The sequence below is a fragment of the Saccopteryx leptura genome, chromosome 12 (assembly GCF_036850995.1).
Source record: "Saccopteryx leptura isolate mSacLep1 chromosome 12, mSacLep1_pri_phased_curated, whole genome shotgun sequence".
NCBI lineage: Eukaryota > Metazoa > Chordata > Mammalia > Chiroptera > Emballonuridae > Saccopteryx > Saccopteryx leptura.
Genome location: NC_089514.1, coordinates 11,037,846 through 11,060,205, shown reverse-complemented (window position 1 = coordinate 11,060,205; position 22,360 = coordinate 11,037,846). Strand labels below are relative to the sequence as shown.

General features: G+C 59.6%; 1 protein-coding gene and 1 pseudogene across 4 annotated transcripts in view; both read left to right on the top strand.

Moving 5' to 3' along the window:
- The window catches only part of MINDY4 (MINDY lysine 48 deubiquitinase 4), a 108,250-nt gene that overhangs the window by 44,874 nt on the left and 41,016 nt on the right, over positions 1 to 22,360 (top strand). For all 4 annotated transcript variants that reach the window (XR_010747511.1, XM_066354016.1, XM_066354015.1 and 1 more), the window contains exons 6-11: positions 1,390 to 1,445; positions 6,587 to 6,693; positions 9,169 to 9,285; positions 10,555 to 10,643; positions 19,705 to 19,806; positions 21,782 to 21,845. Coding sequence is in view for 3 of the 4 variants with exons in the window: in XM_066354016.1 (XP_066210113.1) it covers positions 1,390 to 1,445; positions 6,587 to 6,693; positions 9,169 to 9,285; positions 10,555 to 10,643; positions 19,705 to 19,806; positions 21,782 to 21,845 (535 nt within the window). In the remaining variant the exon portion in view is untranslated. The remainder of the gene's footprint in view (positions 1 to 1,389; positions 1,446 to 6,586; positions 6,694 to 9,168; positions 9,286 to 10,554; positions 10,644 to 19,704; positions 19,807 to 21,781; positions 21,846 to 22,360) is intronic.
- LOC136384313 (U4 spliceosomal RNA) lies at positions 8,681 to 8,806 on the top strand (annotated as a pseudogene).

Below are 22,360 nucleotides of genomic sequence, written 5' to 3'. Positions count from 1 at the left end.
TGACACCTGTGCCTCGGTCACCACTTTTCAGACAGGGACACTGATGCGCAGCAGAAGAGCACCTTGTCTGAGTCTCCGGATGAAACAGTGACAGGGGGTTAGGCAGAGGTGGGGCTCAGGTCCTCAGCCTTACGTGGCGGAGCGGGTGGGGGTCCCAGGGGGTGGCAGGTGGGGACCTCTGATATGAGTGCTGGGGGCTGGGGAGGGGTGGCTCTGACACAGCCTCTGGGTTGACCCGCCCCCTTTCAGAGCCACCACTGCCCGTCAGTGCCTCAGCACCTGTTCCGGGATCCTCCTGTCACCGTTCCCCACAGGGACAGGGACGTTTGCAGAATCCTGGTAGCTAGGGGCACAGGAATGCGGCGCTTCTGAACGGAGGAAGATGGCTTGATGGGTGGGGGAGGCCGGGGGAGGAGTGGGCCGGCTGGGAGGGAGGGCAGAGCTCCGTGTTCCTGCCCAGGGCAGGGAACCCGGAGGCCACGGCAGCCTGTGCTCGCACTCGGTACTGCACGTCCTGGGCCACCTCCCCCTCACGCCCCTTCATACATCTTCAGGAGGAAGCCAATTCAATAGAGCCTACCACGGCAAGATTACAATTGTTACTTCAATCATATCTTACCCTGCAAGGATGTTGGAGGAAAATATATTTCAATGCTACCATCAAAAGAGCTGTCATTTTTAACATAGTAAATGGGTTTTCAGTGAGTGATGTCATATTGTTATTTTTAATACATTCTTTTTAGAAAATGATTTTGCTTTAGTTCTGATGGAAGCATGATGGAAAGGGGGAAAAACCCTAAAGAGAGTAAAATGCAGGTGGATTGTTTTAGGCACGTTCCTCATGCGTGCCCCTGAGTTTACAAGTCGGAAGCACAGGACAGCTTTTCAGGTCAGGGAAGGGTTCAGGACAGGCTCTCCTTCAGTGCATTTTAAATGGCTGCTGATAGCTTTACAGGAAGGCTGGGGGAAAGGAAACACAGAAAATAGAGGTGAGATGAAAATAATCCATCCAATGATTACAAGAACGTGTGTGTGTGTGTGTGTGTGTGTGTGTTTCCCAGCAGTATCATGGTGACATCAGCAAATTAACTTGCATTAGGTTCTTGGCAAGTGTCAAACTGCATTGTCTGGTATGTGTGTGTGCACGCACGTGTGAGTTTGTGTCTGTGAGAATAAAGCACCGGAAGGCACCTTGGGGACGATCTGCCCCATCAGTATGGAACCTGCGTCCTGGAGAGGGAGAGTGGCCAGAGCGAGGCACCCGCGGGTGGCAGGGCCAGGGCTGGCGGCACCCGCCTCTCGGACCCCCTCGGGCCTCCTTCACTCTCCTCCGCCGTTTGCGTCTCTCCGTCCTTCTCTGGTACACTGACATTTTCTTTCTTTTCCTAGGAAACATCCGCTGCCAGTGTCCAGCGAGGCCGATGAGCTGGGAGCCCTGCAGCTGGGTAGGTGTGACCGCTGCCTCTGTGCTGGTCCTCACGGGGCCCAGGACTCTTCATTTGCTGCCTCCAGGAGGTGGTGGGTGGCAGGGACTCCCTTCTCCCCTCCCCCTCACCTCAGGAAGGAGGGGCCGGCCCGTGAGCAGAGCGGGCTTCTCTCTTCGTGGTTGGTGTCTTTCCCTCCTGGAGAAATCCTCACCAGGAGTCTGGGCGCTTCTGGACCCGCCGTGGGGCCACAGGAGCCTTCCCGCCTTCGGAGCTCTCTCGGGGGCCAGTCAGCGCCGGCAGAGGTCTCCAGGACACCGTCCTCGTCAGAACGTCAGTGCAGCTGTGCCCGGGGAAGCCGTTCTTCTAACAACCCATCCACGTGTGATTGGGTGTGAACTGTGCACAGCGCCGTGTGCAGTGCACGAACCTTCAGGGCACGGCGCGCCGCGTTTGCACGTGTGTGTGCCTCTAGCTCCTCACGCACGCTTTGGGTTCGAAGCACGCTTCCCCCCTCTTTCTGTAACCCTGTGCCCCCCAAAGCCCGGAGTGCCTGCAGGCTTGGCCGAGGCAGGGCAGAGTGGAGGGGCCAGAGGTCAGCCGGCCGGGGGGGCTGGGTGGGGCCCGCGTGCCTTCCGCCTTTCTCTCCTCCCGGAGCCAGCGCCCCACCTGTCGGCCTCCCTGGGCAGTGAGAGCTGCTCACACACTCTCCTCTCCTTTTAAGCGCTCTCTTTCAGACTGAGGGAAGATGGCGGTGTGCCCCTTAAAAATAAACGACGCGCCCTGCCGTCTGATGGTTGGCTTTGATGCAGCCCCGAGTGGGGGAGGCGGGGCCGGTCAGCCCACCCCGCGCACTTCAGAGGCAGCCGTCCAGGAGTCTGAATCACAGAACTGGCGGGTGGGGGTCCCTGGACCTTCCAGGGAGGGGCTGTGTGTGTGTGGGGGAGCTTGGAGCCAGGAAACGCCGGCGTCTGAGGCCTTTCTGTAAAGAGCCTCCCTCTAAGATTTTCCACTGGGAGCCTTGCCTGCTTGGATGTAGAGCGAGGCCGTTCCCAGCCTTCAGAGCCCAGTGGGCTCCTGTTAGAAGGAAGGCTTTCAGCCAGTCTCTCAGAGCCCGGCCGTTTGAAGTGTGTCTGTGATTTCCAGAGGGAGGGGAGCCCTCCTGGCCAGGGGAGCAGCCTAGGACTTTAAAAAGGAGAAAGAGATAAAAGACCGGGGGGCCCAGTCACCAGGGGGAAGGGAGAGGGGTTTTGGTGCGGGGGCAGAAGCAAGGGGTGAAACTCGGTTAGAGGAACAGCGTCCCCCGCCCGTCTCGGCTCATCTTGGTTGTTCAGCAGACGGTTGTCAACCACCTGCTGGGGCTCCTGGAAGCTGGAGGTCGCTGGAGTGCCTGTCTTCTTGGAGGGCGGGGCCGGGGGGGGACAAAGGAAGAGAGATGTCCTCCCATAGCAGCGCAGAAGGCACGTGGCCCGCTGTTAGTGCCTCGCTGCCACGAGGGACGTAACCGAGTTCTGTGATGGGTTCTAGAAGTTTCCACAGTGCTGTGGGATTTAAACAGGGCTTTGATGGGCAAAGTCTCACCAAGCAGAGATGTGCAATGAGCCTGGTGGGCCAAGGCCTGGGTGTGAGGGAGAGATTGGCTTGAGGTGACCTGCCTGTAGAGGAAGTGGTGGGGTCCGGGGAGGGCAGGAGGGGGCTGGGAAGGAAGGCACTGGCTGGACAGTCTTCCTGAGGGCTGCGCTAAGGAGCTCGGCTATAATCATCGGCCAGAAAGGAGGAGTCTGTGCTGGTGGGTAGCGCGTCCAGGGCAGTGTTTGGGGCCAGCTCCAGATGTGTGCAGGGGATGGATTTTAGGAGAAAGAGCCCAGACATTGGGAGACTCTTGGTGAAGGAGCTCTTGGAATAGTCCAGAAAAGAAGTGATCGGTCCTCTTTTCTATATGGGGGGGATGCTATGGATATTTCAAGACCCTGCTCAAATTTGATCTCTCACGGTGTGCTTTCCTGGCCTTTTGAGGAAGAATTACCTGCCTCGTCCCCTCTGCTCTTAAAACCTTTGCACCTTTCTCTGTTCGAGCACTTATGTTATCTCTGTGGGGCTCTGTCTTCTCCTCTAGGCAGGGATCTCCTTGAAGGTAGGGGTGACGTTTTAATCCTCACCCCTCTCTGTCCCGCATAATCCCCAGTGAGGAAAGGGGATTGATGAGCCAGCGCGAAGACAATGACACGCTCCTGGGACAGGGGAGAGAGAAAGGGCGGGGCAAGGTCCCAGACGCCCAGAGGCGGATGACCTGGGGCTGGTGTGCGGGAGAGACCCAGGGTTGGGGAGGTGGAGTCTGTTATCTAAACGGAAGCCTGGAGGGGGGCTGTGCTGGGAGTCCCTGGTGGGGAGGGTCGGGTATTTCCAGGAGAAGATACCTGATCATCAGTAAGGAATACTGAGTAGGCACCCGGGAAAGGAATAGATAGGGGCCTCTATTATTTATTCCAATCTACATATGTTTTCTTCCAAGGGGTAAATAAAATGGGGTGGGGAACAAAATCTTTTGCTTCTTTACAACCAGATATTTATAGGCCTTAAAAATAGCGTTCTCAAACCACCGGCATTTGCAGACGGTTTTGTCTGCTTGGCCAACACGCTCTTCGGCAGCGCTTTCTTTTCCCTTGCACACTGTTCCCGCCACATCTGGGCCCGAGGCCTGCACTGTGGTCCTGAACCAGCTCCCTGAACAGGGGCCAGCGTCCTCCCGGCAGGAGCCGAGGCAGGCTGCCTCCGCCGAGGGGCCAGCGTCCTCCCGGCAGGAGCCGAGGCAGGCTGCCTCCGCCGAGGGGCCAGCGTCCTCCCGGCAGGAGCCGAGGCAGGCTGCCTCCTCCGAGGGGCCAGCGTCCTCCCGGCAGGAGCCGAGGCAGGCTGCCTCCTCCGAGGGGCCAGCGTCCTCCCGGCAGGAGCCTAGGCAGGCTGCCTCCTCCGGGGGCCTCGCTCGCTGTGCTTCCCCTGGGCTCCCCACCTCCGTCCTCAGCCTCACCTCATGGGGTCCAAACACAGCACGTGTCCACCCTGGCTCCCTCCCGGACAACCTCAGACTAAACATAAGCCTCCAAATAGGCCCAAAAATTCCCCCTTCTGTTCCTCCAGGAAACAGTCTGGCCTGAGGCATTGCAAGGAGCCCTTTGAGGCCTGTGGAATCACTCAGATTACTCTCTCCCTCTGTTTTGGTCCTCTAGGGGCGGGGGTGTCTATGGTGGAATTATTTCTATTCCGCCAGCAAAAATTTCCAGTATCAATCATTCCAAAGCCTGTCCTCCGTCCCTCCCTCCACCACTCTCTTCCCTCCTCCTCCTCCTCCCTTCCTTTTTCTCCTTGACCCAGCCCCCAAACTCCCAGGACCCTCTGCTCCGTACGCAACCATGCTCATGCCTTTAGTAGACATCTCCTCGCTTGCGCCTGTCCTTGTAAAATGTGTAGTTGTTATTCTGTGTGCATGCATTTGTAATGCATGTAAATCTCATTGCTTTTTCGCTTTCTCTACCCACGGCCATGTGTTGAACCCTTTGCATGTTGCTGGCTGAACATCTGGTCTTTCTTTCAGGGTATTTTTTTCGTGAGGCCGCGGTCACAGGGTGGCTTTTTCAGAGACCTTCACTGTGAAAGGTTCTCATTTAAATTCAGGTTCTTATTTAAATCCCAGACTTATTAAAACATTTTTTTGTTTTTAAACTAAAGGTGAGATCTGTCTCCTTTTTGGTGAACTGAGCCTGTAGGCATTGGCCTCATGCTGTGCCTGGTTCTCCTCAGGGCAGACAAGGAGGTTATACAATAAGATGTGACATGTGTCCTGGGGATGGTGGCCTTTGGGTACCACCAAGGAGATGTGGGGCAGGGGCAGGGGCAGGGACAGTGACGCGTCTCTGATCCCATGAGATGTGCAGAATTATGGGAAAGAATGGTGATATCTATACATCATGCTGTGCTTTTTCAATGATCATTTAATCTTGGGAAAATGGGGAGAATATAGGAGGCTCCAGAGGCTCTCTGGAGACCAGTGTGCTCAGCTTTGCCCGCGTAATCGCCCTGGGTAGTTTCCACCTGGGTCCTTCACCTGCGTGTTCTGGTCAGTACCGCGGCAGTGGGGGGAGGGCGGGAGGGAGTCTCGCCACAGGGAGGCACAGGCTGGTGCTGCCAAGGCTCACGTGGGACCCTGTCTGGGCCTCAGGCGCCCCCGCTGTAAGGAGACTGTGTTTGGAATGTGACCTGGTGTCCCTTCTGGGTGGAGGTCCAGGGGCAGCTGGCTGGCAGGAAGGCAGATAGATGAGGAGTTGGCCTGGGTTTTTACCCCGTCTCTGCCACTTTCCATCTGGGTAACTTTGGGCGGGTTACTCACCTTCTCTAAGCCTCAGTTTCCTCATCTGTAAATGGGGTGTATGTGATAATTACTTTCTCAGGGGGCTGTTATGAGGCTTAGGTGCTAAAACACCAATGGTTAGTAAACAAATGCCACAGGGGTGATAATCCGTTATTATTTTATCAGGCAGGGTGGCATTTCCTGTGCTAATCCTGCCCTCTTCATGTTTGTCCTCAGGGGGCAGATTTGTGCCTCGGGCTCACCTTCTGTGACAAACGAGTCTGAGGGAGGCTTTTCTGGGCCGACTGGATGGCCTGGGCCCGGGCACTCCCTTCACTGCATGCCCACAGCAGGACTTCCCGGGGACCAGTAGCCGCGTCCCCCCTGCCGCTGCCCGCAGCCTTGTGGCATGGGCCAGCATGGGGTTTGGACAAGGAGCAAAAGCTGTCTCGCTTTGCCTTTGCTGCTTCTGATGGGGGCCTGGGCACCCCCCGGGGTGGGGTAGGGGTGGAGGAGCCTGCCTTTGCTCCTTCTGATGGGGGCCTGGGCACCCCCCGGGGTGGGGTGGGGGTGGAGGAGCCTGCCTTTGCTCCTTCTGATGGGGGCCTGGGCACCCCCCGGGGTGGGGGAGGGGTGGAGGAGCCTGCCTTTGCTCCTTCTGATGGGGGCCTGGGCACCCCCCGGGGTGGGGGAGGGGTGGAGGAGCCTGCCTTTCCTTCAAAGCGTCTCAGAAGTCATCCACGCCCTCAGCGTTCGTGACTGCACGTTCTGTTGTCCGTGAGCTATAACACAGAGCTCACACTCCAAGGTTCTCTTTCAGAGGACGTGGAGGATGAACCAGCGTTGGAAGAAGTCATTCTCCGTCCAGCCCCGTCAATGCTCAAGCTGCAAGTAGTGTCAAAGCCAATCGACTTCTCAGTGGCAAAGGTAGGTGTCAGCTTAGAAGTGCGAGTGGGTACTTCTTGATCTGAATGGGTGTGAACTGAAGACTGTTTGATTTGAATTGGTGTGGAGGAGGCGATCTTCATTCTTCTGACACCATCCAGCTCTGTATAACCTCTGGGTCATTGTGAAATGGCAATTTGGGTGGGACTAGAGAAAAAAACAGATCTGGGAGTCAGAGAAACGGGGGCCTAGTCCCGGGGCCCCCAACCCTTCCCTAGACAGAAGGTCTCAACCTCCTCCCGTTCAAACATCGCAGGATCCTGTTCCTCCCGCGTAGCTGCTCCTCATCTGCTGCGGGCCTCCGGAGTGCAGACGGTGATGGGACAAACGTCCTCAGCGGGCTGGCCCGGCTCCTGCACTGGCGCCTGGGCTCAGGCTGGCTGGCAGTGAGGAGGGACGGGCGTGTAGCCAATCTTCAGGGCATGTAGAATCCTCTGGGTTCACACCAGTGGTCCCCCTCAGGGGCCCAAGGGGACCGGTCTCTGGCCTGACAGCCTCCTCTACAGGGGTGTCTGGGATTCTTCACCATCTCAGCTGCCAGGTGGCTCCACCCCTCCCCTTGGCCAGTGGGGTGCATTCTGCTCCTGCTGCCAGTCACTGGCTTTTCAGCCAGGATCCAGAAGGAAAGAGTAAAACTCCTGGGGACACGGCTGACCCCCTTCTCTTCCTCCTTACCAAGTATTTACTCAGCACGCAGATCAGAAGTCATAGGTTTCTGTAGAGGTGGTTCCTGCCCTCCCCTCCCTTTTCCTTCCTTTTTTTGAAGCAACAAAAGGTCAGATGTGTGTTACTGGCCCCGCATCTGGGAAGAAGTGCCCCAGCTATCTGTAGCCACAGGGCTGTGGTTCTCTGAAGTGGGTCCTTAGAGGCCCGTGGAGACCACCCAGCAGTAGCATCTCCAGAAGAGGCCTGAAAACCTGAAGCCCACACAGAGAAAAGGGGGGCCCGGGCTCACGGCGCCACGGCAGGTAGAGCCCGGTTTCCTGGCTCATGACCCTGTGGCCCGGTGACTACGCTGTGCCTAGCTAGGAGCTGGCTTTCTGTGATTAAGAGGACAGACATGGGCGTTAGCCAGGAAACTCAAGTCCCTTTAGGTTCTAGGCTCTTGGTTCCAGTTCAAATAGCTGGATGACTATAGTTGGTGCCAGAAACCAAGCCCTGACAGATGAACTCGTCCATCCCTCTCTCCTGTGCCGCCAGCCACGTCTGATGCCATGTAGACAAATGCTCTGTCACAGTGATTTTTCTTGTACCTAATAAAAGGATCTAACCCAGAGAAGAGGTCTGGAGAGGTGGCGTCAGAAGCCACATGTTGGCATCTTCAGAGACCCCTGGATGTAAAATCACGGCAGGCAGAGAGGAGGTAGCCGGCACGGGGAGTGGGCATTGGCCAGAGGCTCTGCCTCCTATCCAAGGGCCAGTCAGTGGGGAGGGGTGGTACTTTCTGGGGCTCTGGAGGGGCGGGGCCTGGGCTGATGGGAGAGAAACTGTGAGCTCAATGTCAGCCAGAAGTTTAGAGAAGACAGCTGTGAAAAAATGGAGGTGCTGCTTTTGGAGGCGGTGGGAACTCGTCCCCTGGGTGGTTGGAGTGTTCAAGCCGAGGTCTTGGGGGGCCGCTCTTAGGTGATGTTGTAGAGGAGAGTAAAGGGGGCCCGGGCTCATGGCACCACAGCAGGTAGAACCCGGTGGTAAGGGTTATGCTGGAGCAGGCGCTGACAGACTTTTTCTGTCAGAGTATATTTTTGGCTCTCTGTTCCAACCATTTAACTCTGCCATTGCAACCTAAAAGCAAACATAGACAATATGTAAACAAATGGCCATTACTGTGTTTCAATAAAACTTTATTTATAAAACAAGTGGGGGCTGGATTTGGCCTGTGGGTTTGCTAAGCCTGTCTTAGGGCACCAGTTCTCAAACTTGACTGCACACTGGATCACCTGGGAGCTTTTAAAAATACAGATACATACTGAGCTTTGCGCAGTAGCGGTATCATAGCCAATGAGGTTTGTCCGAGGCGCTATTATTGCTAATTGAAAAATACGGATACCGGAGTCTGAAGCCCAGGCTTTTGACTTAGTTGGCCTGGCATGTGGCCTGAGCATCCGGGTTGTTGAGTTTAGTAGGTGATTATAATGTGCAGTCAAGCCTTCCAAGTTCCCTTTTAAAACTAAATTTTTTAGTTTCAAGTTTCTTCTAAGGAACCTAAAAAGGTTTTGGCCAGAGTCAGCACTGGCTGGCTTGGTTTACAGATGTTCCAGAGGTAGGACCCTTAGGGTTGATCTTATCTTTCTTCCAATATGAGAAGGATGAGTTTGCAAAATAAAGAGAAAATGGCTTGCCCTTCCGGAGAATGGACAGCCCTGCTGGAATTCAACACCAGCTCCTGAGGGAACCGCTCATGAGCAGTATATTGTTTACATTTAAAACAAACAACGAAACACTCTTTTCTTTTGACAGGACATAAAGACCGTTCTGTTTGGTTCCAGCTTTTGCTGTTTCAATGAGGAATGGAAACTTCAGAGTTTTTCATTTAATGACGCAGCCTCGTTAAAATACGGCATTGTGCAGAACAAGGCAGGTGGCTTCTAAGTTTCCCCAGGGTCTTTCTGCGGGCCCATCGTGGATAGGGTGGGGTGTACCCCGGGTTGGTAAACCCTGTGAACATAGCCTGGGCTGTCCAGTGCGGGCCAGCCCCACGCTACCGGTTATCACCGAGTTTAGGAGCTCCCTATGTGGCGGCCAGAGCAAGAGGTGGGCGCGACCCTCCCTGTGAGTGGCGTGATGCTGGCATCCCCTCTGGGAGGGAGAGGAGGAGGCCCTGCGCCTGTTAGGGGCACCAGGGAGGATGCTTAGGCTGAGAATTGAGAAGTGATTTTGCAGGAGAAAGGATGCTTGAGGCAGGCGGAGCGTGAACAAAGTGGGGTGTGGAGGGAAGGGGACAGGGGAGAGGCCACATGGGAGGTCAGGGACTGCGGAATGACCGAGGTGTCACGTGTGGGAAGCAGAAGCATGTGAGAGACGGTGTGATGAGAGACAGGGAGATGCAGGGAGATTGTGGCAGGATTTGAACGTGGCTTATACCTGTTTCCCCAGATGTGCACTTTAAGAGCCGAAAGATCCTTTAAATCTCACAGTTTAACTGGGTTCCGTTTCTCAAGCCCGGGGAGCCTGCCCCGGCCACACACTCCCTGGGGAAGAAGCCCAGGACAACCAGCTTCTGTCCCCAGCGTGGATGGCCAAGCTGAGCCGTCTCCTTGCACCCCCAAGGCAGGGTCACCCCCGGCCTGCCGCTCCAGCAGTCCTTGGACTCGTCGATGCCCACAGAGAGGAGCTCTTCAGGGAGCCTCTCAGGCTAACGTGGGAGGGGACAGTCCCACCGAACCGGTGCTGAGGCAGGCCACAGGCTGGGCAGAAGCGAGCTCATATAAGCGGAGGCTGCCCAAGGGGCACTTCCAGCTAAGATGGTTGGAAAAGGGTTCTCGGAGGAGGAGACCTTCAGAACGGGCCTTGGCGGCCAGGGAGACAGTTGTCACCCTCAGCCTGCGGACACAAAAACATTTCCCCGGGGACTGGAAACCTGTGATGACGACCTGGCTCCACATCTGCGTGGTTGTGAAGAGTCCCTTTCCTCCTGTCAGACATTGCAGGCTCGCCCCTCGCTCTACCAGGGGTGTGGGCCCTCTGTGGGCCTGGGGTCAGCACTCGGCACTTTGTAGAAAAGCCCCCACCGGAGACCCCGGTTTCCGAGCAGCGGCTTGGAGGGCCCCGTGCTGTGTCACCTGTGGGCGGAGGCTGGCCTGGAGGAGACGTCTCATTGGCACTAACGCGAGCCCTTCCGCGCAGGGTGGTCCCTGTGGGGTCCTGGCGGCTGTCCAAGGCGGCGTCCTACAGAAACTCCTGTTTGAAGGAGACGGCGGAGCTGACCGCGCTCGGTGAGTCAGTGCCCCTTCCCCATCACCTGCTTTTCCCGAGGCTTCTCCGCAGTGCCCAGAAACACCAGCGAGGAGGCACGTGTGTGCCCCCATGTTTCCCACCTTCCGGAAAGGAAAGCAGGGCTGGCTGACGGGCCGTGCTGACCATCGGGTGAGCCGCGTGCGTTTGTCCAGAGTCAGGGGGGCTCTCAGTGCCGCTCCCCGTGGCGGGGGCCGCGGGGACAGCCGCGGAACGGAGGCCACCCCTCCCCAGAGGTCGAGGGCAGCCCAGCTGCCCGACTGCCGCCCACACCCAGACAGGCCCAGCCTGCGGACCCTTCGGCTGAGCCCGGGTCTCCCTCCTGCCCCGCATTACGTCTCCTCGGCCATGTCCTCGGCCAGCCGCTGGCTCTGCACCTTCCAGCCTGCCCCACGGAGCGTCGCCGTTCACTCTCCAGCTCGCCCATTAGATGCTTGCACACGGGCACCTCTCTCGCGTCCACTCACTCGGCAGACACTTTGGAACATTTCCGGGCAGGCTCGAGTGTGTGGGGTCTCTGTTCCCCAGAAAGGCTCCGTCAGGTTGACGGATGAGGAGAAAGCCGTCGTCCTGCACCGACGCGGGCGCAGAGGCAGGAGGACCGGGAGGGTGCTGGCCGGGCCGGCCGCACACCTCAGCGAGGGGCCGTCTTCGTCCCCTTGACTCCCTGCGGGCCCGCTTACTGGCTCGTTGTTTCAGTTGAAATGCAGCATACATGCAGAAAAGTGCACAGTCCTGAACTATGTAACTCATACGTGTTCTGCCTAACGAATTACAGTGGGTGTTACATTGAGATATGAACAAACCAACATACGAATTTTTTAAGATACGAGCTGCGACTCGGTCCATATTTTTGTTCGAGATCCGAGTGAAATTTCGAGACATGAGTCGTGATTCGGGAAGCTGCAACTAGTTGCCGCGTTGGCGTACGGGTCCAGTATCGGCAGTTTGACATACGAGTTGACTGACGAGCTTGGTTATTAATGAATTAAATTCGTATCTCAAGGTACCATACCACCAACCACACACCCGTGATTATGCCGTTCAGATCAAGAAAGAGAGAATCCTTCTGCCCAGTAGATACCGCCATTCTCTTCCCCGAGATTGTAATTAAACGCACTCTAAAAGCGCAGTTTAGCTTCGCCAGTTCTGGAACTTTAATTAAAAACACTTCTTTTTAGAACTGGGCATTTCATAACCTTTTGTTTTTTTAAGCGTAGGTGTTATAAGGACAACGAAGCCCATTCCCCGTTTATTCTGGCTCGGGGTCCTGGGAGACACGGTTTTCTGAGCGTCCAGGGTGCACATGAAATATTTACACTTTATCAGCTTCAGTGATTTTGTCTCAGACAGGGTCCAAGTGAAGGCAGCTTGTCATGCTTGGCATTTTATAATTTGTCTAATAATGTGATTTGTCTGATACCTTACAAAGTAATAATCAAGGTGTTTTCTCAAGACGGGGATGCAAACCCTAAGCACAGCTTCACCCTAATCAAACAGCGGATCGCACCTGTCCTTGGTCTCTAACCCCGCCCCCCACCCTCCCTGTCCCCATCCGTCAGCTCCATCCGTCCCTGTTCCCACCTGTGCAGGACCAGCCCACGGCCTGCTCTGGAGGGCCCGTCAGCCGAGTGCTGGCAGCCTTGTTTCCATCGTGAGTAGAGATCCTACCCAGAGGCCCGGCACCATGCTCGTGTCTGGGAAGCCTCCTGACCGACTGGTGGGAGGTGCTCAGCGAGGGGCCCCTGGCTCCCTCGAGGGTGCAGGGACCCCCTCTAAGTGCACACGCACCCACCTGCCTCGCCTCCCTCCTCGCATCGGAAGGAAGCACGCAGGGAGGGCTTAGCGGGTGTTTGGGAGGAAGCTGGGCTCATCGAGACCGCTGTGGTCATGCACGCATGTCACCTGCAATTGAATGCGAGAGCCGGACCAACGGACGGGGTTACAGGGGCCGTGCAGGACGCTGAGGCTCACCTGCATCGCAGAGTGGGGCAGGCCCGCTGGGGGAGTGATATTCTCCTCTTACCGAGGCCGGGGGGGTGAACAAGACTGCCGATTCCTCTCCACACACATCCTTGCACGTGCTGTTCCCTCCTCAGTTTCCCCTTCCCAGCATGTCCCCCTCACTCCTTCCCGCCCCCTGGGCCCTGTGTGCTGGCTCCTCTCCACATGGAGCCATGACTTCAGGGAGGCCTTCCTGGACTTCCCCGTTTGAGATGAACCCGGACCTGCCTCCAGGTCCCCCTGCCCTCGGCTAGTTCTTCCACACCACACCTGCCATTGTCTGCCCACGGCCCCCACCCCAGACACAAGCCCCATGAGAACATGGGCCCACCTGGCTGCCTGGTACTCAGCCTGACCCTGGCGGCCCGCCCACAGAGGAGCCCTCAGAACTTCTGTTGAATGAACACACGGGCAGAGGCGGCTACCAGACGGGCGGGAGTGGCACTCAGCAAGGGACACAGACTGCGGAGGGGCCCGAGGGCAGGGAGAGCGGCCGGAGAGGAGCGGGGAGTGGCCCGGTGGCCAGGGCAGAGTGAGGGGCAGGACGAGATCGGGCCGGCACATGGGTCAGGGCCAGGCTGGCAGAGGCCACGGGGAGTGGCCCGGTGGCCAGGGCAGAGTGAGGGGCAGGACGAGATCGGGGCCAGCACATGGGTCAGGGCCAGGCTGGCAGAGAGGAGCGGGGAGTGGCCCGGTGGCCAGGGCAGAGTGAGGGGCAGGACGAGATCGGGGCCAGCACATGGGTCAGGGCCAGGCTGGCAGAGAGGAGCGGGGAGTGGCCCGGTGGCCAGGGCAGAGTGAGGGGCAGGACGAGATCGGGGCCGGCACAGGGGTCAGGGCCAGGCTGGCAGAGAGGAGCGGGGAGTGGCCCGGTGGCCAGGGCAGAGTGTGAGGGGCAGGACGAGATCGGGGCGGCACATGGGTCAGGGCCAGGCTGGCAGAGAGGAGCGGGGAGTGGCCCGGTGGCCAGGGCAGAGTGAGGGGCAGGACGAGATCGGGGCCGGCACGTGGGTCAGGGCCAGGCTGGCAGAGAGGAGCGGGGAGTGGCCCAGTGGCCAGGGCAGAGTGAGGGGCAGGACGAGGTCGGGGCCGGCACGTGGGTCAGGGCCAGGCTGGCAGAGAAGAGCGGGGAGTGGCCCGGTGGCCAGGGCAGAGTGAGGGGCAGGACGAGATCGGGGCCGGCACGTGGGTCAGGGCCAGGCTGGCAGAGAGGAGCGGGGAGTGGCCCGGTGGCCAGGGCAGAGTGTGAGGGGCAGGACGAGATCGGGGCAGGACGAGATCGGGGCCGGCACATGGGTCAGGGCCAGGCTGGCAGAGGCCGCGGGGCTTGGCCACCCGCTCAGGTTCGCCTTGGCCTTGGCCCCCGCGGGAGATGTCTGACAAGCCGTTTCAGCCCTGTGCTCCTTCCGAGCTGCTTTTAAGCTTGAACTCTGGGCTTTTGTGGGAAGTTGTGGATCGATCATGTTTCAATAGTGGAGCAAGTTTTTTAAGTTGGTTCCAGGAATGGGGATGTCTGCCTGGGGCGCTAGGCAGGCTTGGCTCTTTACTGCCCGCCCTGCGTGCCCACTGAGGGGATGTGAGGGCCCCGGCGGGCTGTGGGCAGAAGGAAAACGGTGCCGGCGGGGGGAGGGAAGGTTCTGCTTCCCACTGCCTGCCAGTCAGCCCCTGGTGAGCAGGGACTCAGGCCCCATGTGCTGACAGGTGTGTGTCTGTCCTGCCAGTCAGCCCCTGGTGAGCACGGACTCAGGCCCCGTGTGTGCCGACAGGTGTGTGTCTGTCCTGCCAGTCAGCCCCTGGTGAGCAGGGACTCAGGCCCCGTGTGTGCCGACAGGTGTGTGTCTGTCCTGCCAGTCAGCCCCTGGTGAGCAGGGACTCAGGCCCCGTGTGCTGACAGGTGTGTGTCTGTCCTGCCAGTCAGCCCCTGGTGAGCACGGACTCAGGCCCCGTGTGCTGACAGGTGTGTGTCTGTCCTGCCAGTCAGCCCCTGGTGAGCACGGACTCAGGCCCCGTGTGTGCTGACAGGTGTGTGTCTGTCCTGCCAGTCAGCCCCTGGTGAGCACGGACTCAGGCCCCGTGTGTGCCGACAGGTGTGTGTCTGTCCTGCCAGTCAGCCCCTGGTGAGCAGGGACTCAGGCCCCGTGTGCTGACAGGTGTGTGTCTGTCCTGCCAGTCAGCCCCTGGTGAGCACGGACTCAGGCCCCGTGTGTGCTGACAGGTGTGTGTCTGTCCTGCCAGTCAGCCCCTGGTGAGCACGGACTCAGGCCCCATGTGTGCCGACAGGTGTGTGTCTGTCCTGCCAGTCAGCCCCTGGTGAGCACGGACTCAGGCCCCGTGTGTGCCGACAGGTGTGTGTCTGTCCTGCCAGTCAGCCCCTGGTGAGCCAGGACTCAGGCCCCGTGTGTGCCGACAGGTGTGTGTCTGTCCTGCCAGTCAGCCCCTTGTGCCGACAGGTGTGTGTCTGTCCTGCCAGTCAGCCCCTGGTGAGCACGGACTCAAGGCCCCTGTGTGCTGACAGGTGTGTGTCTGTCTAAGTCCCGCTCAGATGGAGAGTTCTGCCAAGGCTCTGCTGGGAGGAGGGCAGGCAGCCTTCGCCCCCCTGGGGTTCCCCATCTGCTGGGAACCTGAGACGGGGGTGGGGCAGCCTGGGCTGGTGGCCCCCGGAGGCCGGGCTGGTGGGCTGAGCTGGGCATGGGCACAGGGAGCAGAGGAAGGGGCTGCCGCTGGCCGCTGGGGGCTTTGTGGGGGGCGTACCTGAGCCCCACTCGGCGGGGGACCCTGCCCCCTGACCGCGCCCTCTCCTCCAGCAGTCCTCTGAGGAGAAGCTGCAGGAACGGGGCTTCACTTTCTCTGGAGCCCACAACCCTGGCGCTCCTTGTAAACCCTCCCGTCTGTTCCCCCACCTGCCACGCGGGCCCTGCGCGTGGAGCTGCCCTCCATGCGGGCTAGCACGGTGGACGGCTTCCTGCTCCCAGGGACCCCAGAGCAGGCCTGAGGGCGGGCACCTTCCTACCCAGAGGAGACAGAGTGGGGGGCGTGGCTCAGTGACCTGGGCTCCCTCATCCAGTCCAGCCCGGGCTGCGGAAACCGCCTGCGGGCACTCGGGAAGGGCGGCTCTGAGGAGGACGAGCTAGGGGATGTCCTGGGGTCCTGGGGGAGATGGGAGCCGGCGTGGGGGAGGGCTGCAGGGTGACTGGTGGGGGGAGGGGAGAGCCCTCTTGGGTCCAGGCTGGGACTTGGGTCCAGCAGAGGCCGAAGGAGGGAGGCGTGAGCCGCCGCGGGGGCAGAATCTGAGCCGGCGCTTTGCTCGGGGCGAGGCCTGCCGGGCAGAGGCCACGGGAAGCTGCCCTGCCCGGGTGGCGTGGGCGCAGCCTGCGCTGAGGCGGGGGCAGGGCCGCTCTGTGCCCCTCAGCCTGTCCCCAGGCTGGGGTTGCTAAAGAGAGTGCGGGACCAGGGCCCAGAGACTTGAAGTTGGAGGGAGCAGGGCCTCACTTCCTCCAGTTGTGGACCTCTGTCCTGCCTCAGGCTGACTCTGCAGACGGCGTCCTGCGTAAATCATCCCCGGGTGGGCGAGTGAGTAGGACCGTGGATGTCGGTTGCCATGGTACCTCTGGGGAAACCGAGGCCCAGAGAGGCAAAGATGCTTGTCCAGGGTCACACCCGGCGTCCGTGGCAGAGCCGGGCCGGCATGTGGGGCCCTGCCTGTCACACTCACTGCTGTGCCTGACAAGACTTGGCAGTGGGAGAGCCCCGGAGGCTGGAGGCCTGGGCGTCATGAGTCTGAAACACCCGAGTGCCGGGCACCCCGCTGACCTCGCAGTGGCCGGCAGGCGGCTGTGCTTCATGAGGGGCTTCTCAGCAGAACCTACCCTTGTCCCCTAGTTTGGAAAAAGATCAACACAGGCGATTACAGAGACTGATACAGCAGGTTCCTGGGGACCCGCCACTTCACACGAGCAAAGGGGGACACCTGGCGTCTGTCTCTCAGTCCCGGCAGAGACCCCTTCTCTGGTTCATTGATTTATTTCACTTTTAATACTGACTGATTGGGTCACGCTGTTCTTGCCCGGCCGTGTGTGCACGTTTGGGTCTGAGGCTTCCGCGCTCCATCTGAGCCTGAAATTCCAGGATCTCGGAAACGACCCAGCTTTAAACAGAGCAGGCACACGCCTCTCTTCAGGAACACCTGGCCCAGCGCCCCCGGGCGGCGGTGCCTGCAGCCGGCGGGCTCTGTGGGGGCTCCGGGACCCGGGCTCCCCTCTTGCCATCCTGTGCAGGTTGCCCTCTGTGCCCACTGCGCCCACGACGGTGGGGGAGCCGGCTCTGTGGAAGCGGCGCGGACGTGACTGCGCCCTCCGGGGAAGTCATGCCGAAGTAACGGCGCCTTGGCAGGCGGTGTTTCCTCTGCGGGGCTGTCTGGCTGCATTAAGACTCGGCCCGTCAGGCCGGCGGCTGGCCTCTCCTCAGTGCGGGGGGACAGAGCCAGGCGGCGGGCCCCGGTGTTTTTCCACTTGAGGAGGGGTTGTGCCAGTCGGCCAAGCGAGCGGGAAGAGACGATCAGACCCCGGGGCCCTGCAGGCCTGGGCAGAGCCGCGGACAAGGAGGGTCTCCTCCCACCTTCACTTCCCCTCTGAAATGGAGGGGCGCTCGCCCAGGACCCCTGAACACTGAGGGCAGGGCGAGGCGTGGAAGCGAGGTCCAGGGCCCCAGGCCAGCCTCCCCCCCTCCCCCCCCCCCGCCAGTGGCTTTTGACTGTGAGAGGGAGCAGATGGACTGTCCGCCTCCGTTCACTGGCCAGCATTCCTCGGGCTTTTCTATAAACTCAGACGAGCGGGCCTGAAAGAGTGGACAGGTCAGGCTGTTTTCAATTAAGTAGGGTAGAAACATCTTTGAAAGACTTGAGGCATTTAGGCAAATGCAGAGTAATTATTTCCCCACTCCTACCCCATCCCCAGACAAGTGTCTTCATCCTGCACTCTGACTGTGGGATTCAGACTCTTACAGAAATTTTTCGTGGGTTAAGAGCCCGGCCAGGTGTGTGATGCACGTTTGGAGTTTGATAAGTGTGTGTCTGACTGATCAAGGCAGCGCAGGACCGCCCTGGCCACCGAGGTGTGGCGGCGAAGGCAGACACTGAGTTATCTGGTGACAGTACCGTCTGGTGATCGAGGTCGTCGCCTCCTTCCCCTGAATGTTCACCTGCACGCACCCCTGCCTGTACCCCCATCTGCCCCGGGGCCGGTTCCGTGGCGGGATGGATAGACTGGAGTTGGAGTGACGCTCAGGGCTCTGACCCAGTGCCCCACTTAGAGGCGGGAGGTGAAGGTCAGTGAGGACGGGGGCTTCCCAGGCCCGGGGGCCAGGAACGGAACCCCGGCCGACCACTCCACTTGTGTCTCACGTGAGCCAGCTGGAAGGCTCAGGGAAGGATGGAGAGACTGGCAAAGCGCCTCAAAGGAACCCTGGAAAAGAGTGAGGACTTCTGTGTAGAAGCACCGGGTTCGGAGGGCCTGTAACCGGGAGCATGGTGCTGGGAAGCCGGGCTCAAAGGCAAAGGGAGGCTGGTTCTCAGCCAAGTGCACCAGACGATGGGTCCTGTTCCCAAGTTCTCCTTCCTCCCTCAGTGCTGTTTTAAGACTTCTAATTGGGGGAAATTTTTTAATTGATTTTGAGAGAGAGGGAGAGAGGGAGAGAGAGACAGGAACATCGATCTGTTCCTGTATGTGCCCTGACCTAGGATCGAACCAGCAACCTCTGTGCTTCGGGACGATGCTCTAACCCACTGAGCTATCCAGCCAGGGCTAAGATTTCCTCATTTCTACCGTGTGATTTGGGGTGAATCATTTAGTCTCTGTGCCTCAATTTTCCCATTTTGAAAAGGAGATTGCAGTGCCTGCCTCCTTCGCGGGGTTGTTTTCACGATGAGTGGAAGTGCAGCCCTCCGGAACCCCGGGAGTGGGAAACTGAGAGGATGGAAGTGCAGCCCTCCGGAACCCCGGGAGTGGGAAACTGAGAGGATGGAAGTGCAGCCCTCCGGAGCCCCGGGAGTGGGAAACTGAGAGGATGGAAGTGCAGCCCTCCGGAGCCCCGGGAATGGGAAACTGAGAAGAAGCGTCTCTTTGTGGCCGTTGCCTCTCCTCCCTCTCATTCCCTTCACCACAAGGGACCTCGTAGTTACCGGTTTTTTTTATAAGAGATCTCTGCCATTTTGGGCACCGCTGACGGCCCTTCCTTCCAAAAGCACTTTTGTTGTTAAGACTGTGAGACGACACCGCCTCCCACGTCAGCCCCTCTGTCTCGCCCGTACGCTGGAGTCCCCAGGGCTCCATCCTCGGCCACCGCCTCTGCCCGTCCTTGTCCTCTCTCTGGGCAATCTGAGCCACTCGGAGTGCCGAGGACCACTCCAGTGCTGGTGGCTGGTCAACCTCAGCTCCTGCCGCTCTCCTGGCCTTTAGATGGGTGGGGCAGCTTCTCCTGAGCGTGCCACGGGCACCTCCTGTCGCCTCCCCAGCCCAGTCCCTGCCCCGTGTTCTTCATCTCAAATCCTTCCCCTCTCACATCCCCACGCCCGACCACCTCGAGGTCACCAGCAAGTCAGGCTGCTTCCCCCACCCCCTCCCTGCGCCTGAGGTCTTATTTCCCTATGGCTGGTGGGGGGAGACCTCTGCTAGCATGAGCTGTTGTCTCCAGGGGCCCGGCGTCAGACCGGGCATGGCTGGGGCAGGGCAGTGCCTTGCCTTTGCCCAGGATGGCTTTCTCTGCCAGGACGGCAGCAGGTCTGGGGCCCATCTGCTCAGCCTCCTGGGCTATCGGAACTCACCGCCCCTTCTTACCCCCCCCCCCCCAGGGCCAGCGAGTCTTCGGTGCCCTTTGCTCCTCCTCCAGCCCCACCCGGGGCCCCTCCCTCTTGGCTCTTCCTCGGTCCTCTTGTAAGGGGGTACGTCCCAGGCTCCGCAGGAGCCCCTCTGGGTGGCGTAGGGAAGGACGGGTCCTCAGTTTGTGTCCGCATAGGCACAGACACACTCCCTTTTATGTCCACAGGCTGCTGCAACCTTCGGATGCCCGCAGGACCCACTGCCTGGCCCTGGCCATCGCGGACATCCTGTGGCGGGCGGGGGGCCGCGAGAGAGCCGTGGTCACGCTGTAAGTGCTCCCAGGGCGACGTTGCTACCACTTAACCTCGGGCTGGCACAGCTATGGGCAGGCTGTCTGTGCGTCCTCTGGGATAAGGACAGCGTCTGGGTGCCTTCCGAGGTCCCTGCCCTGTGCCCCACGCCGGGACCACCCAGAGTGGCAGTCTGCTGTGCCAGGCAGCCTCACCCTGGGGAGGGGGCTCATTCTCATCTCAAGATGGGGCAGGACCCGCCCTGCCTCCCTCCCCGGGGAGCTCCTGGAGACAGGACTTGCCGAGAAATCCTCTCCCCTCTATAATTTCCTGATCCAGAAGCCTCGGAAAGTAGCCCTCAACTGACCTTGTCACCCTTCCCCCGACTTGTGCCCTCACAAAGCATGCTCTGTTTGCTCTGTCACTTGCATCCCTGTTCCTTTGAGGAGGGAGGGGACACAGGTGAGCGGTCGGTGCTGGAGCCACAGTCTTGTGGCCGCTACCTGCCTCCTACACGAGGTGAAGGAGGCCATCCTTGTAATCCCCACGGCCTGCTGGCTTCTCAGTCTGGCCCTTCGGAATGGACACATCACTTCTCCTAGCCATGTGGCCAAGTTCTAGTAAAGAGGGTGCCTTTACCCAACATTGTCGCCTATTGGCTGTGTGACCTTGAGCAGTTGACTCAACCTCTCTGTGCTCCATCTGTTTACTCTGCTGAAAAATGGGGGTGATGATGATTACATAATTGGTTGATTATGAGGGAATGAAATGAGTCAATATAAATAAAACGATGTATAATGGTAATATTACCTATCAGCTTAAATCATAAATCCATATCAATAAGTGATAAATCACAGCACGTGGGGTGCTCAGGACGATGTCTGGCGCGTACTAAGCGCCGTGTCAGTGTAGGGCTCATCATCGTCCGTCTTGTTCCTACAGAGTGCTCGTCCTTGCTGCCCACGCCCCGTTAACCGATTACCCTGCCCCCGAGGAGCTGCCTGGCAGCCCTGAGAGCAGATGGGGCCAAAGGTCAATGCCCGCCTGCTTTGCAGACGAGGAAAAAGAAGCCCAGAGCGGGGCAGTGGTGGGTCCAAGGCTACACAGCAGGCTAATGGCACAGTGGGCCCCAAGCCCCAGCCCAGCGCCTAGTCCATGCCGCACTGGGCTGCACAGGCAGGACGCTGTGAGAGCAGGCCGCTGGGGTCCGTGTGTGGGGGCCTCGGAGAGGACAGAGGCCGGCATTCCCGACGTCCCGCACACGACGGGCGAGTCAGCCTCCCGTTGTCGGGCGTGTTTTTGTCAGCTGTGGGCGACAGGCAGGCCTCCTCCAGCCAGGGCGACAGGCGGGCCTCCTCCAGCCAGGGCGACGGGCGGGCCTCCTCCAGCCAGGGCGACGGGCGGGCCTCCTCCATCCAGGGCGACGGGCGGGCCTCCTCCAGCCGTGGGCAACAGGCGGGCCTCCTCCAGCCGTGGGCGACAGGCGGGCCTCCTCCATCCAGGGCGACAGGCGGGCCTCCTCCAGCCAGGGCGACAGGCGGGCCCCCTCCAGCCGTGGGCTGTGGGTGACAGGCGGGCCTCCTCCAGCCGTGGGCTGTGGGTGACAGGCGGGCCTCCTCCAGCCGTGGGCGACAGGCGGGCCTCCTCCAGCCAGGGCGACAGGGGGGCCTCCTCCAGCCAGGGCGACAGGCAGGCCTCCTCCAGCCGTGGGCTGTGGGCGACAGGCAGGCCTCCTCCAGCCGTGGGCCGTGGGCGACAGGCGGGCCTCCTCCAGCCAGGGCTTGGGCCTGGCCACGCTCTCCGTCTGCCGTCTTTTTTCCATTCCCTTTTTCTCCCATTCTTCCTCAGTGGTGCTCTCAGGACCCAGCCGAGCGGGGAGAATGAGACCGCCTCCCCTCCCCACACACACACTTTCTCATCTGTCCTCAGGGACAGGACGCGTGGTTTCGCCCTGGCTCAAGGCCGCGTCTCCTTTCCCTGCGCAGGACTCATGCATCTCCGTTTCCTTTCTAGGGCTTCGGGCACCCAGCAGTTCAGTCCAGCGGGGAAATACAAAGCAGATGGAGTTTTAGAAACGGTACGGTTTCTGGAAAATTATCAGGCAACCTTTGGCTTTGTGTGGGCACGGTCTCCTTTCCTATAAGTAAATCCTCCCTCGACTGGGGAGGGGCCAGCGGGACCCTCCACCGGGGACTGGGGTGGGTAGAGGTGGGCGGGGCTTTGAGGGTGAGCTTTTGCCAGAACTGACCATATGGCCAAAAAATGGCTGATGGGCAGCCTCTGACAGCGCGGTTGTGCCAACCCGAAGTTCCGCCTGCAGTCCGACATAACGCCTTTTGACTAAACCCAGCCTTCCCCGTGCCCCTCTTTACGTCATCAGCACCTTCTCTGGGGGGTTGTTGTGCGAGGGGCGTGGGGGCGGTGTGGAGAGGAGGGGTCAGAAGGCGCAGAGGGCGTTGAAAGGTGAAGCCTCGGCCAGAAAACCAGACCTAAGGAAGACGAAGGAAGGGAGAGAAAAGGAGAGACGTTTGAGAATCCAGAAACTTGCCTCCTCCTCCCTGAGGACTTCCTAACAGTGACTACGTTCATCTC